Here is a 16,842-nt window from a genome sequence, read left to right on the forward strand (position 1 = left end):
TATTTGTATTTTACTGGTTATATCATGTATAACCAGTTATATGAACTAAAATACTAAGTTCCTTCAACTTTGTACAGTGTTGAGTACAGTGGTTTGTACTGTCCAATACTCTGTTGCTAACACACATGGGATTCTCAGCATAATATTACTGAAATTCTGTAAGGTAAGTCTTAGCACCAAAAGGTTCATATTTTAAAAGTCCAGCTCTTCTTGGTCATAGGTTGTGAGTCTGATTTATTTGTTAAGGTTTCAATCTTCTGTAAGTTAACAATGAAAGGGACATGAAAGAATTTTCTCTTAAAAATGTGAATTGTAATGCTAGCCTAGTAGTGCTTTGTAATTTGTTAGATGCTATTTTAAATAATTTATGTTTTTAGGTCATTTTGTTGGAGCCACCGACCTGTTCAAATAATTACATCTAATAATTATAGAGATTCCTTACCATGCACTATTTGCTTGGAATTTATTGAGCCTATTCCAACTTACAGCATATTACTAAGTCCTTGTTGTAAGAATGCTTGGTTTCATAGAGACTGTTTACAGGTAAGACTTGTTGCTTACTGATTTGAATTTTAAATGGAAAAGAATTGATCTGTGTATTTTAGCACTTATTACATTGTAACTTTTAAAAGTCATTAAAGTCATATTAATATATGCAATTACTATTTTAATGTGCACTTTATATTCTGTCTTTTAAATACATGTAAAATTTGTTGTTTTTACCTAGGTGTTTTGTTTGTGTTTCATAGTAAATAAATCACAGGTTTAAATCCCCTAATTCATTTACATGTTTAAGCTACCAAGATATATGAAATGATAATTTAACTCTCAGCTAAGGTATTTAAATGCTAAAAGAGACTTTTTTTAAAAAACTATGATGAAGACTTTATCTTAACTTCTTGACAGGGAACTGATTACTCTCTAATGAAATAAAAGTATTCATTGAGAGTCAAGGCAAACCTAGTGACAAGTTTTCAAGTAAATGATATATAAAATACAGGATTTTAAACATCATACTTTTTGATTCAGAAGATGCATGAAAACTTTCAAAAGACCCCAGTTATTAATAACCTCAGTTATGTAGTATGCATTGGTAAAAGTGCCAACTGATAGATTTACAGCTAATAACATGCCAAGTAAAAAAGGATTTGCTTAAGTTTAACTCTGGTGTTTAAAGCTTGGCTTTTATTGTTTAGTAAAATGAAATGTTATTATTGATTATAAATTATCAATGAAAGGAGCTTTTAAGGCTAGAGATAAGTAAACTCTCTTTGGTTTCATCAAAGTCTTGAGAAGCACTAACCATCAAAATAACAAGATTTCCTTAATTGATTACTTTCTATTCTTTAAATATGAGCATTGAACTATTATATTTAAGATTATTCAGTTAAAAGTAGCAGGATGGAACCTATTTTACTAGATATTAGAAATTCTGTTAGTTTTTACAAAGAAATGTTTCTAAAAGGGAATACAGAGCACAATTCATAAACAATGTAAAGTGTCATTTATACCTATAGAGGAAGAAATCATATCAGAATCTTTAAAAAGTGATTTATCTTAATTAAGGGATTGTATTTAAATGAATTTAATTGCTATGATATATATTGTTAATTTTGTAAAAGTATGTTATTTTGTAATAGTATATAACAATTTTTTTTTAATTTGTTGATGCATGATAAATACATTTGCCTTGTTTACATATTAATAGTCAAAGAAGTTCTCAAATTTGAGCTCAGGGCTTTTTTGTGAACACCCTGAAAATACCAAGTTTCTAATTCTGTCTTTGAAAAGTAGAAATAATATTACTAACAAAAAATGAATGTCTACTTTATGCATATATAACAATCAGAAACACATGGACACCTGTCTGTGATGTAAAAATTAATAAGCAGTTGTTACCTGAATAGAGAAGACAATGCTAATTCTTCAGTCATATTCTTTAAAGGAGCTCCAGAGATACTTGTATATTAGGATTTTAACTGAAATAGTAAATGTAGTCTAACCGGTCTAGGTTATTGTTAACAATACCTGAAGAAACCACTTTGAAAATCTTTGTATTTCATTAGTATAATAGAAGGAATAAACCTATGCAATAGTATGAGAATTATATGTGTCTAAGCAAATTTCATTATTTGCAACTACTACAAATGCTGTATATATTGGTATTTTGTGTGAATCAAAACTTTTCACTCCATATATCTACAGATTTATCATTATTATTATTCACTGTTGAATTTCCCCATCATTGCTGTGGTCTTATTGATATAGGAGCAGAACCAATCTACATTCTCTCCACTGATGTATTAGAGTTCCTTCACTTTCAAGTTATTTGAACCTGAATTTCTTTCTTCACTTCTTTCTACACCATCCACAAATCATTTCCTAAGTCTTATCATGTCTACATAGTAGCTATATTTTGTATATCTTTTTTTTGCTATGTTTTCTTTTTTTTTTTAATTAGGATTTTGGGGTTACATTTTTACTCTATATTATACTCACCTTCCACCAAACCACCCATGCCAGTATCCTATCTACTTCTATCCCCTGTTCCCTCCTCTGTTTCCCTCTGGTAACTAGAACATATTTTTCACTAAGTCTAAGATTTGTTTTCCTGTATTTTGCCAGTCTATGTTTATTGGTTATTTATATTTCACTGATAAGTGAAATCATCCAATATATGTCTTTCAGTTTCTGACTCACCTCAAGGTCTATCCACTTTGTCCCAAAAGGTACTACTTCATCATTTTTAATACCTTTCATTGTGTGGTATTGTATTGAGTATATATTCAACAAATTCTTTATCCATTATCTGTCAGCAGGCATTTAGTTTGGTTCCATGACTTGGCAATTGTGGCAGTTTACTGTACATATTTGTGTGGGTATATCTCTGGGCTTTCTGTTCTATGCCATTGGAATGAGTTTCTTTTTTTGTTCCAGTACTGTTGCTATATAGTTTAGCTTGAAGTCAGGGAGTGTTATTCCCTCTTGTTTTTTTTTCTTTTCTCTCATGATTGCTTTAGCAACTCAAATCCTGTTGCCATTTTATACAAATAATTGTTTGATTTCTTTGAAAACAGTCATTGGGATTTTAATAGGTATTGTGTTTAATCTGTAAATTTCTTGAAGTAATACGATTGTTTTAATGATATTTATTCGTCAGTCCTTGAACTTGGGACATTTTTCCATTTCTTGTGTCGTCTTCTATTTCCTTTAACAGAACCTTGTAGTTTTCAGTTCTTCACCTTTGTTGATTCCCCGCTATTTCGTTCTTTTTTCTATCTCTTTGCTAAAGAACTCTCTATTCCTGAATGTCCTTTCTAGGATTTTACACCTGCCTACCTGCCTTTGATTGATCTTCCAGTAGTTCATGTAGAATATTTAATATAAAAAAAATTTAATGTTTTTTCAAAATCTTTGGTAGGTTCTCTATTTCTGTATCCTTTAAATATGACCTGAAACTTTTGTTTTTCTCTTTTTCATCTTTGTTCAGACGTTCCTTATTTTCTAGGCATGTATATTGCCTTGTTTGGTTTTTGCGGTTGGGATATTGTGGATTTAGTTTTGTTTCTCCTTAGTTAGCCTTGATGTGAGGTGGAAGTGGGAAGAGAGTCTGGGGCTTAAATACTCAGTCTCAGTTTTGTTGAGAAGTGAAGTTTGTCACCTCTACCTTCTCTTCATTCTATAGCAAGCTCTGTTTGGTGCTTTGGTTGTCCTAACTTCCGACTCTGCCTTCCCACTCTGCCTCCCTGCTGCTCCATTCTGCCATGGATCATGATTCCTTGAAGCTTGAATCTCCTGGTGAGAGCGTCTAGATCTTGCCTACAGGGCTCATGCTCTAGGATTCAGTTGGGCATGACCAGCAGGGAGCTCCTGAGTGGGTTTTGTGCCCTGTTGGCCACCTATGGTCATATGCAATGGCTGTCATCACTGCTGCTGCCCCTCCAAGGGACCCTGGCTGTAAGTCCTGCCTGCCTGGTTAGTACTTTCCAAGAGAGTGGTAATGTTCTGTTATCAAATCCTCCTACTGCTGTTGGTCCTACTTTGAGCCCTGCCTGGCTCTGCCTGAAGACTCTGATCTCTTACATTGGGAGGGGGTTGGGAGGAGAGCTATCCTTGCCCACATTGCATCTCAGAACTCAGTGTCCCAGGCCAGACCTACACAGTATCTCAGCACTCTTTTTCTGAAAAGTTATGGTGAAAATCACTGTGCACTGGGAGTACCCTTTAGAGTCATCAGGCCCTACGTCTGCTGTCCCAGCCATACTCCCCATTGCCTGCTTTGTTTTTTCCCCCTGTAACATGCCACCAACTTTAGTGCTAGTTGTTCATTGGAAAGTCCTAGGACTTTGTTAGGGAACTTCTATATCTTCATTTGAGCAATTTTTTTTCAAGTTATTAGCGGAGGAAGTTATCCCAGCCTCTATTCTGCCATCAGCCGTCATGTTGGTCTTTCCTAATACCTTTTGCATTAAACCCTCTGCTTAGGGCCTCCCTGGTGGCGCAGTGGTTGAGCGCTGGGTTGTGAAGCTGCCCGCAGCCTCCACAGCGCCGGTTCGATCCCTGGCCACCAGCGAGGGTCCCACATGGTGCACAGACCTCTCCTGCCACCCACTGCTCCCCTCAGCTGTGTATTTCATCTGTCTGCCTGTTCTGTTCCCCTCTCTGGCTCTGGTGAATTCTCTCACCCTCCTGCGCTTCTGACTGTACCCAGTGCTTGTATAAATAAATAAATCTTTAAAAAAAAAAAGGGGGGGTGGACGACTCCCCTGTGGTGCAGCAGTTGAACGCTGGGTTGCGAAGCTGCCCTCAGCCTCTGCAACACTGGTTCGATCCCCGGACACTAGGTGAGGGTCCCACATGGCGCACAGACCTCTCCTGCCGCCCGCTGCTCCCCTCAGCAGTATACTTCGTCAGTCTGCCTGTTCTGTTCCCCGCTCTGGCTCTGATGAATTCTCTCACCCTCCCGCACTTCTGACTGTACCCAGTGCTTGTATAAATAAATAATAAATAAATCTTAAAAAAAATAAATAAACCCTCTGCTTAATTTAATTTCAGATACTTATTAAAGCTGTACTTTTATTGGAGCCTACTAACTTACTTTCTCCTGCATTCCTTATTCTTTATTAATTCTTCACACTACTGCCTTCGATTGACTTGTCTAGCCTTATAATTTAGTTCATTATGGCTAACATGTAACTCCTAAATATATTAGTTAGCTCCCTGATCACATTTGTGTTCTCTGGTCACTGAGACTTGATATATGCTATTCCCTTTTTTTTTTTTTTTCAATTTTCCTGGAAAACCCCTGTTCTTCCAAATATGGTGAGTTTTGACCTCACCATCTATGTGACATTTTATCAAGCTCTTTTATATATATATATATATATATATATATATATATATATATATATATAAGCTTAGTACTTCTTCCTCTCTCTTCCATATGTATACTTTTAAAAAAACTTTCATTGTCTAGATTATAATTGTATACTTGTATATATACCCAAGAATTCCTTGAAGTAGGATCTCAGTCATTTTATGTTTCTATTTTTTGTATAAAGTACAGTGTTTGGGACTATAAAGTAAGGTATACATACTTGTTAAATGAATGTGTCCTATTAATTTCTTTAATTAGGGATTAGCTACTCTTTCTGGTAAGTTTATATTTGTCTCCTTCTGAATACCCTCTTATAGCTTCCCTGATTGTATTTGCTGAAGCAGTTAGAATAGGTTTTATACTTCTCCCCTCTGTGGAAGAAAACTAATTTAGAGATTGAGTTAAAAGCAGAACTAAGGGGCCTCCCTGCTGGTGCAGTGGGTTAAGACACAACCAATGAGGCTGTCTGCAGCCACTGCAGCAAAAGTTCAATCCCTGGTCAGGGAGCTACCCACATTGGCACAGCAGACCTCTCCTGACTCGTCCACTGCTCCCCTCAGCAGTGTACTTAAGTCAATCCACCTGTCCTGCTCCCCACTTGGTATCTGGTGAATCCTTTCACCCTCCACAGCTGTGGCTTATACCCTATTTCTTAAATAAATAAATAAATCTTAAAAAAACAAAAAGCCAAAACTAAGGATACGTTGTATGTAACATTTAAATATCCTTCCTAGATAAGTAACTCAAAATTTTTATGTTTTGTTCATGCAGAGTTATAGGCAACACAATATTTGGGACCAGAAGTGACATTAGATACCAAAGATTAAGATATTGGAGGATAAATGTTTAAAAAAAAAAGTCAATTTGTAGGCTTAAATTTTTTCAAGCCATGGGTGGAAAAATCTCTAAATTTTATTAGTTAGATAACTTACTTTATCAAAGGTTGAGAACAACTTGCCTAGAAAATAAGTTTTCACAATATGTTAAGGAAAAATAGCACTTGTTTTGTTAGCGATATAATTTATAGCCTAATAGCCTGTTTGACTGTTAACAATTTTCTATTTTCCACTGTAGGTTCAAGCAATAAATGCAGGAATGTTTTTCTTTAGGTGCACAATATGCAATAATAGTGATATATTTCAGAAAGAAATGTTGAGAATGGGAATTCATATTCCTGAAAAGTGAGTAACATTTAGCCTTCTGACAAAAAGATGTTTTGGATATACGATTTTAAACAAAGGAAATAATCATTTGTGTCTTGATTGTGAACAGGGGGTAAGCAACCATTTCAAATAGAAACAGGTTAAACTAGCTCCATCTCCTGCCTCCTCTACTTCCCCAGATGGTCAGTTCTTTTTTTTTTTTAAATATTTTATTTTATTTAATTCTTACATCATTTTTCATTTTTGCACAATGTATGCATTTTCATTTTGGTTATATTCCCCATACAATTGCACCCCCCCCCTTATTTTGACCCTAGTCTTTCCTCCTCCCTCCCTTCCCCACCCTGTAGTGTGTCTCTGGTTTATAGTTGCTTGTTGATTTTGATTTTTACTTTGTATTAATTAGTCTTTTTCCTGGTCCCTTATTTAGGTTTTCTAAATTCCTCCTATGAGTGAGACCAGATGGTCAGTTCTTAAGAATAGGGACTTTGACTTAAATATCACATTTGTTGTTTCATAGTCTCTAATAAATACCTCAGTTGTATATAATAATTGATTGATTGATGCATAAGTATAGTAGACTTCAAAATGGTATGTATAAATTATCCAAGAGAATCAAGATGTGGTTTAAAATGTATGAGTCGAATTATCTTAATATTTAAAGATAAGAAATCCAGAAATAGTGATACTAAACTTGAAACACAAAAGTTAGAAGTGAAATACTGGGAAAAAAATAAAGCTTCCGAAAGTTTCTACTTAATTTTTCATTTAGAATTAAAAATTTATTGTGAGACTAACTATGGGACAAAAGACACTGATGGATTTATATCTTGATGAGGATGAATAATCATAAAGGAAACATTTTTTTTTCCCTAATTGAAAAGCTTCTATTTTTAGATTTCATTATCCTTTTGTTAATATTTTAGGTCAAAGTATATTTTATTTGCCTTATTTTCAGAGATGCATCCTGGGAATTAGAGGAAAATGCTTATCAAGAGCTTCTGCAGCACTATGAGCATTGTGATGTCCGAAGATGTCGTTGCAAAGAAGGACGAGACTATAATGCACCTGATAGGTATATCTAGAAGTTCAGTTGTGCTTAGTGTCCTTAACTTGAGCAGAGAAAGTAGGTTTCCTAACTAATTAAATGTATAGTTTTGCTTTTACTGTGTTTGAAGCTTTAATTTGAGATGAGGCATATTTATTAAGTGGATATTTACATTTGTTTACAGAGAAATTACCATCAACATAGTTGTAACTTACTTCTGTGACTTGTTTTCATGAGGCTCTATTTTCTAGAGCTGCATTGTCTTATATATATGGTAACCACTTGCTGCATGTGACTTGTGAGCACTTGAAAAGTGACTGTTCTAAATTGAGAGGTATTGTAGGCATAAAGTACACACACCAAAGACTTACAATATGTCTTAGTTTGCTAGACTACCATAACTAAATACCACAAACTAGTTGACTGAAACAATAAAAATTTGTTCCTCACAATCCTGGAGGATTAAAGGTATTTGGAGGTTAGGTTTCTACTGAAGCCGGTCTTCTTGGTATGCACATGGTCCCTGCTAGCTGTGTCCTTACATGATTGTCTATCCATCTGTGTCCCTATCTCATTTTCTCCTAAAGATAACAGTCACATTGTATTAGATTCCACCCATATGACCTCATTTTATTGAAATGATCACTTTCAAAGCTCTGTTTCGAAATACAATCATGTTTCAAGGTATTGGGAGTTAAGACTTCAACATAAGAATTTTGGAGGGATACAATTCAGCCCTTACCAATAAGAAGAAAGAATTTAAAATATATTGTTAATAATTTTTTGTAGTGATTACATGACAAGCAAAATGAAAATATTTTGGGGATATTCAAATTCATTTTACCTGTTTCTTTTACCTCTTTAAATCTGGTTACTAGAAAATTTTATCTTTATATGCATACCCACACATACACATTTATGATTTGCATTGAACTTCTACTAGATGGCACTGTTTTAGAGGCTACTTGAACTAAATTTAGTCTAGCGGTGTTTCTTTTCGATCACTCTACGGGGATTTGGCATTTAATTTTTTTAATTACTTTTGTAATCAAAGATATAAAATGTCAGTAGATATTGGCTCTAATCTTAATTAGCAGTCATTCTGTGCTTTGTATGTATACTATTGCTGTACACTATTGCTGTGTTGAATACTAGAAATCAAGAGTTTCTTCCATTTTTTAATAATGTGGAGTAAAAAGTAACATTTTTATCAAAATTTATGTAGGAAATTTCAGTAATTTTTAATCACAGTTATACAATCTTATTTAACATGGCAAACTGAAACTTAAAGTATAGAGCAGAATATCAGGAGCCTTGTTTCTCATGGTAAGCGATTTGGCTGGCTGAGGGGTACTACTTGTTGTGAAGACTCAGCTAAAGTCTTACCAACTTTGAAAGTATCCCCTCAGCAGCTCTTCCCACACTTGATTCCCCATTCTGGGTTGGGTTTTCTTCATTGTGTTTATTCAAATGTAGTTAATATTATTTATCTTTTCCATTAGACTAGAATTCTTTAAGGGCAGAGTCCTCATATAAGATGTCAAGAACGTGAACTCTTGCTTATGTTACTTTACTTGGCAGCACAGCTTATTCATTTGTAAACAATGGTAATACCATCTCAAGGGTTATAAGGAGGCAGATGGGCTCTTGTATATAAATATAGTTTGTAAAGAAAAAATATTCAAGTTCTGAGAAGCAGTGTATTCATTGTTACTGATATTTTCCAATTCATTTTATGCTTTTTAATATATGTTTTTTGTATACCACTGTTCATCCATTCAGTAGCTGCCAAACACTTTTTATTTTTCCAGTAACCTCTTGCCCTTGCTATCCCTTGCCATATTTCCTAGGACATGAATACCTGCTATCTAAATGTCTTCTTTCAATCTCATTCCCTGTCATCCTAGTGATAAAGGGGCAATTTAACTCTAACATAGCATGGTGTAGTAGTTAGGAGCATGGGTCTGAAGCCAGGTAAATAATTGGAAGCCTCACTCTGAGACTTACAGTGTACTTGTTTGAACAAATCAATTACCCCTTTATGCCTTCCTTTTTAAAATGAAGGTAACATTAATGTGGAGATTAAACCTTTCAAGTAAAGAGTGTATAATAAGCACTCATGTTAGCTGTTATCTTCATCACCAGTTGGCAAAACTTTCAGGGAAAGAGGGAGAAACCCACCAAAAAACACACCCACATATCCATGTTTTGAAGATTTACCCATACCTACCACAGGGAATGCTGTCCATACGCTCAGTGAGCCATATCCATTTCTACAGAGAAGGTATGCCATAACCAAATGAGGAAGAGCCTTCACACCCACACTCATACTCAGAAGTGTGACTATGTGCTGGCAGGTATCACATAATACAGTGGGAAAACATGGGGTCGGAAAAGAGGGGTGGGTAGTAGATAAGGGAAATGTGAATATGGGCCAAGTTTTAAGTCTGGATCCTGTTGAGCTGCACAATACTTGAAGTGTCTGAGCAAGCTTATTGTAGAAAGTACTTGCCTTGAAGAGGAAAGATAATATTTTTGGTAAGATAATGTATTTACTAAATGTTTCTTCTATACCAAACAAACTAACAGTAATCTCCCCATGAACATAGTTATCACCAAATATAAAAGAAAAAACATCTCCTGTTTAATCATATTATTTTTGATGTTTATATTCTTTGTGTGTGTATATATATGTTGATAGCATTTTAAGTATATGTAAGCATGTACATGCTTACATTTTAGGTATATGAAATTAGAGATTATTTAAAGGAGAATGTTACAAACATAATAAATGATGTAGAAAAAATACTTCAGGAAAAAAGTAATACAGTATCACAGCAGATTGTTTTCCCTCCTTTGATAAGAGTTGGTTGTGTGTATGAGGTGGAAATATGACCTGTAGTTGTGCTGGTGGTTGCAGTTAGAGCAAGCTAATACTAAATATAAACCTCTGCTTTTCTTAATCTCCTCAGCAAGTGGGAAATAAAGCGCTGTCAGTGTTGTGGTTCTAGCGGAACACATTTAGCCTGTTCCTCGCTACGATCATGGGAACAAAATTGGGAGTGTTTGGAATGTAGAGGTATTATCTACAATTCAGGTAATATTTTTAAATTTTGAATAAAATTTTAACTCAAGTGCTTATTATTTTAAAGTGTCTACCTGTATTTCTGTTATGCTAACATTGGGTTTTAAATCTGCAGGGAATTTCCAAAAAGCCAAAAAGCATTCTTTACCTGGTTCTAATAATGTGGGAATCACTGATTGTTTGTTGGAAGAATCGTCACCTAAGTTACCCAGACAGTCACCTGGATCCCAGCGTAAAGATCTGCTGAAGTGTGTATTTTGAATTAGGAAAAAATATAAAAATCTATTTTAAGAAAAATTTGATAGGAGGCGGCTATATCCACCTAGAACATTAGTTGATCTTGTAGTAATCTGAAGTATTTTGCAAACAGTAGGAACCAATACATGATCATGTTATCAATGTAACCAGCATTAATAAAAGAAAACAAAACAGGATGGATGGAATATAAAATAACAGACTGTTTTATAAATAGAAAGAATGTATATGAAATATTATCACAATGTTAATTTTTTCTTACAGGTCGTTTTTAAGATAGTTAAAAATACTAATAATGAAATGATTTATTAGTTTTAATTCCTAATCATTTATTTGTTTGATATGTTGTCTATGTTAGAGGTCTAAATGTCAGCTCTTTAGAAAGTCATACTTGCTAATAATATTGCATTAATGTATTTCCTTAAGATAGCAAAATATAGAACTTTCAAACTCAAACATTTAAAAGTAAAGCTAAGATTATAGCTTTACTATTTCAGGTATTTTTTCAACTGAAATAAAAATTTTTAAGTATATGTGGCTTTGCAAAGGAGTTCATAAAGCCTTGCTGTAGCCAATAGGGAAAAAACAGGCAAAAGTAGCATTAACTAAACATGATGACATGCCTTCTTGAATATCAAGTTAAAACTTAGAAAAATCGAGTGAATTTTTGTGAAAATATTTGATAGCTAGATTTGTAGAAATTTGTAGAAGTGGGATATGAAATACTTTTTAAAAAAGAATTGCTGTTTTAAGATACCCCTTGTTATAACTGAAAGTTTTCTTACAAATTTTTAATATTATTTTTAGTATTTAAAATGTTCACATTACTTTTAAATAATTTTAATATTTGGAATTCTAAAGATAATACACCAGAAAAATTTGATTCCTTGCTCCTGTTTTAATACGCTATCATATTTTAGAAGAATAGCATGGAGACGGGAGTAAGGATTCAATCCTCTATAGGAGGGTATATTTCTGAAGGATCACCTTCCAAAAGACAGGGTTTCCTTCAGTTTGAGTTAATGCAAGTAGGGAAATGATAATGTTAGAAGAAAAAATGATGTTAGTGTATGGCTTTGTAATGTCTACGGATTGGCCATTTTTCTACATCAACTATAAAATTTTCCTATGAACGTTGCCTCAAGTAGGGTTATTTTGAGTCAATTAATTCCAATTACAGTTGGAAAAATGGGAGGAGGAAGCATTTGAGTTAGTCCCTATACTCTCTTAGAGAACTTGTTTAGATACAGATTGTTAACCCACATGCCCAGAGGTTTTGATTCTGTTTATTGCTGTGGAACTCAAGAGTTTGCATTTCTAACAAATTTTCAGATGCTGCTGCTCTGATTTGGGATCCACTTTGAGAATGACTGGTATAAACTAAAAGATACTATTTAAAGAATTGTGAATTATGTTTAAAATATTAGCTCTATGCTTAACTTTATGATTAAAAATATATACTCTTTAAACTATCATTCTCCTCATATAGTAAGCAGAAGTAATATTGACTCTATTTTAAAAAGATCTAGTAGGGCCTCCCTGGTGGCGCAAGGGGGTTAAGAACCACACTCTGAAGCAATCCACAGCCACTGCAGCATGAGTTTGAGCCCCAGCTGGCCAGGGAACAACCCACATGGCGCAGCAGACCTCTCCTGACTCACCCACCCGCTGGCTCCCCTCAGCAGTGTACTTCGGTCAATCTGCCTGTTCTGTTCCCCACTCTGTCTCTGGTGAATCTTCTCACCCCTCATCTCTGGCCTGTACCCCAGCTCTTGTATGCATAAATAAATAAATCTTTAAAAAATTAAATTAAAAGATCTAGTAGACATAAAATAAGTTACAGTTAAGCAAGTATATGTTAGAGCCATTTGTGAGGAAGAGAATTTGAATCCATTTACACTAAATCCACTAAATTGCTCAAATTTGAACTGATCATTTATCAATCTTTTATAATATTAGGTAATTTTAATTTGGTCGGTGATTGGGAAGAGGGAATCAGTAATTTAGAAGCAAGGTTTTTAAATAATTGGGTTTGTTTCCAGTGACTGCCATTGTCTGCTTTTGGGTAGGAGTTGGAGAAGAACTTCATTCTTTTTAATTTTTTTATTTTCTGGTTTTTTTTTTTTTTTTTTTTTTTTTATTGACTGCAATTCCTGCGTGAAATAAAGAACTTTAAAGTACTTACCTCTGTGTTTAACTTCATGTTTTATAGGCAAGGCAACAAATTTAGAAGAGATATTTCAACTATATTAATAGAGTTAGGATTCCAAATTAAAAAGAGAGCTAAAAAATTATATATCAACAAAGACAATATCTGGAACAGTGCCTTAGAAGAATTCAGAAGTCAACAATTTAATCCCACATATGCAATTGAAGTAATATATGTTAATGAAAATAATAATTTTGGAAGAGAACATCCTGGTTCAAAGCAAGAATTCCTAAGTCTCTTAATGCAGCATCTTGAGAGCTCACCATTGTTTGAAGGGTCCTTGTCAAAGAACCTGTCTCTGAATTCTCAAGGTAATTAATTATTTTCCATACCATATGTAAATAAAAAGCTAGCTGGTTAGAATTGATACTCAATACCTGTGATAAAAATGTGTATTATCATTTCTTAATAAAATATTGATAAAGTCACAGGAAAGGGGAAATTTTAAAAAGTAAATTTTGTAGTGAAACATTTATTATTTAAAAATATCCTTATTCATAGCAGTATCCTCCTTGAAGTGATCCTATCATTAAGTGTAACTTCTTAAAAATGCATTTTTCTAATTTCATTTAAATAGAGTAACCATATGGGAAGGATAATAATCTGAACCCATGTTCAAATGTCTGGAATTTGAAGTTTGCATGTTTCTTTACAACCTAGCATTTTTTTATAACATAATTTTCTAATCCACATGTAAAAGTATTTTTAATGTACTCTTTAAGAATTTTTTACCCAATTATGTATATGATATTTTTCTGGCTTTACTATTGAAACAGAACTAATGGGATTAAAACCAGGCATCTCAAAAACTGGTTGATTTTAGCATTAATTTTTTTTTTTTTGGAACTTTTATACGAAAACTTTTTTGCTCTCCTAGAATATTCAACAGAGTGAGAAGATTTATTCCATTCTGTTTGAGTTTTCTTTTATATTCCCTAGAACTTTTTCACCATTGCCTGAAGCATCACTGAGATAATATACAATAAAATTCTATACTCTTTTAAAAAGAATTCCAAATAATCAATGATGTTGTCAGTTTTGCTGCAGTGAGGAGAGTATATGAATTTAAGTCACAAAATCTACATTCACTTTGAATACCTCTAGATCAGTAATTTTGCGTCCTTAGATTAACTACTTAGCTTTTCTGTATATCAATTTCTTCATTTGTAGAATGTAATATTATATGTAGTGTATTAAGATGATTAGTTCAAACATTGTGTTACTTATTAATAAAGAGATTTGAACAATCTTAACACCTATATAAACAGCTTAAAAATATTCATAGCCTTTGAACTACTAATATCATATGTAGCTTTATCCTAATCAAATACTCAGCTCTATACACAAGAATATTTGGATTTTGACCGTCACATTGTCTCATAGTTGAAAATGTTACTTAGTCAAGGTAGCCAGTAATAAGAAGGTGATTTATGTTATAGTACATTTGTAAATTAATCCTAATGAATGATTTTAGCTAATAGATTTGAATAAGAAAAAGCAGTAAGTGTGGAAAAATAGAAATCAAACTATGCGTGTAATTAGATATACACAAGAAAAATACACCAGAGTGTGTATACTGGTTATTATGGTGGTAGAATTATGGGTGACTTTTAAAACTATTTTCTGTATTTATACTTTTTCTATAATAGGTTATTATTTTGTATTAAAAATTTTTAAGTGAGGTTTATATTTTACATATGATTATAACTTATATGAATTAGTATTTTATATTTATATTGTGCTTAATTTACTACATATAATGGTTATTATAATAAAAGAATGTATTGAATGTATTTTTATCTGTATTTACAGCTCTGAAAGAGAATCTTTACTATGAAGCTGGCAAAATGCTTGCTGTTTCTTTGGTTCATGGCGGTCCTTCACCTGGTTTCTTCTCTAAAACCTTGTTTAACTGCCTTGTTTATGGACCAGAAAATACTCAGCCAATTTTAGATGATGTTTCAGACTTTGATGTGGCACAAATTATAATCAGGGTAAGAAATATACCTATTTATTAAGACATAGACTGCATTCTAGGTTTATTTGAATATATTTGATGATCGCCAATAAAATAATAGTGTTTGTAGGGTAGTTAAGGGGTGTGGCTATTTCTGCTTACCAGCCTAGTTATAGTCAGTTAAGAGGTAGATATAAAAGTCAAAAACTACAGATCAAAGTGCCAGGATCAATGCTGATAAAACCAATTGGAGAGTGTGACTTCAGTTGGTGGTCAGCCTAAAAATAGTTAACCATTTATTGAGCCCTACAATACACAGAATGAATACAAATTCATTGTGGGGCCATAATGAGATAAGTATCCTTATGATACCCTACTGATTGGGAAACAAACTGAGGAATGAAAGACATACAACTTTTCTTCCTTCCACCTCTCTAATACTTAAACATACCCTATCTCCTCTGAGTTAAGTAGGCAGGATAGTTTAAGGTTAAAAGCAAATAGATGTTCAGGAGTTAGATTTTACTTTGAAATAATTATCATCAACTGTGACCTCAGGCATGTTATTTAATCTTGTCAGGCCTCAGTTTCTAAACCACAAAGTAAGCACTTTGGGCCATAATAATCCCATTTATTTTGCCCAGATTTCTCATCCTAAAATGGCATTTTAAGTTGACCCTTCAATTCAACTTTTCGTTTTCTCGTTACCAGAAATATACTGTAGCTCAACTTCATTGTCTGTATTTTCTCTTTCCTATTCATTTCTTCTACTAAAGTCAGGTTTCTCAGCACCACTCTCCAAAATTAGCTAGTTTATGAGCTTATATACAGATAAAAATCTCCATATCCAAAGGCCTTTTATTCCTAATTCCACTCTACATTTATTTTATTATACTCTCCTCTTTTTAACTACTATCGTCTTTAATCCTTCTTTTTACCCCTGAAACTTAGGCATTTTTAAGTATAAGCTTAGACTATTTTAAGTTCCTGTTGTCCAATAGCTCTTATTCTATACATCTGGCAAACTTCCTTTTATCCATAGCCTTCCTGAATGACCAGACTTTTATTTTCACGTCCCTAGACTTAAAACCAGAAAAAAAATCTGGTTTTGTTAGTACATGGAACCCAAAGTGTTTATGACAAAACTAATGTTTCCCCAGAATTTTTTTAATTGCCTGATTTTCTTTCATGTTCAAAATAGTTCTTATTTCCAAATAATTCTGAAGAAGGGATTATTTTCATTCTTCCAGACTCCTTTTACTGATGTGAATCAAGTCACTGTGGCTTTTCTTCCACCGTTCCTTATATCTAGTGTGTCTATTATATCTAACTCAAATTATACCTAGGGTTTAGACAATTAAAATATTTTTCTAATCTTATTTAGAATGATTATTTGAGAAGTACAGTTTTTGACAACATTGTTTTCCTTCAGAATCCTCAGTAATTTCTCATGACTTAGTGTATAGAGTTAATGCAAGAGCATTAAATGCTCAGGATTTTAAGACTTCTCACACATCTCATGGCTTTATCTACTCCAGATTCTGGACTCCTATCCAGAAACTGATTATTCATTTAGCCAACAAATACTATGTTCCCTATACTGTTTTATTACTCCCTGACTCCTTGGAACTTATGTTACAGAGAGTAGGACAGAAGATAAAAAATACACAGTCATGTAGCAAATAACATTTCAGTCAGTGATGCATGGTGATTCCAAAATTCCTATGGCCTAATGAAGTTACATTGTC

At 33.4% G+C, this 16,842-nt stretch overlaps 1 protein-coding gene across 6 annotated transcripts in view; it reads left to right on the forward strand.

Moving 5' to 3' along the window:
• G2E3 (G2/M-phase specific E3 ubiquitin protein ligase) overlaps positions 1 to 16,842 on the forward strand; it is a 49,901-nt gene that overhangs the window by 24,703 nt on the left and 8,356 nt on the right. For all 6 annotated transcript variants that reach the window (XM_037503170.2, XM_037503172.2, XM_037503173.2 and 3 more), the window contains 7 exons: positions 378 to 543; positions 6,452 to 6,558; positions 7,499 to 7,615; positions 10,561 to 10,685; positions 10,789 to 10,921; positions 13,141 to 13,448; positions 14,950 to 15,131. In XM_037503170.2, coding sequence (XP_037359067.1) covers positions 378 to 543; positions 6,452 to 6,558; positions 7,499 to 7,615; positions 10,561 to 10,685; positions 10,789 to 10,921; positions 13,141 to 13,448; positions 14,950 to 15,131 — 1,138 coding nt within the window. The remainder of the gene's footprint in view (positions 1 to 377; positions 544 to 6,451; positions 6,559 to 7,498; positions 7,616 to 10,560; positions 10,686 to 10,788; positions 10,922 to 13,140; positions 13,449 to 14,949; positions 15,132 to 16,842) is intronic.

Source organism: Talpa occidentalis, unplaced genomic scaffold, assembly GCF_014898055.3.
Source record: "Talpa occidentalis isolate TD23 unplaced genomic scaffold, MPIMG_talOcc4v2.1 talOcc4.11, whole genome shotgun sequence".
Taxonomy (NCBI): domain Eukaryota; kingdom Metazoa; phylum Chordata; class Mammalia; order Eulipotyphla; family Talpidae; genus Talpa; species Talpa occidentalis.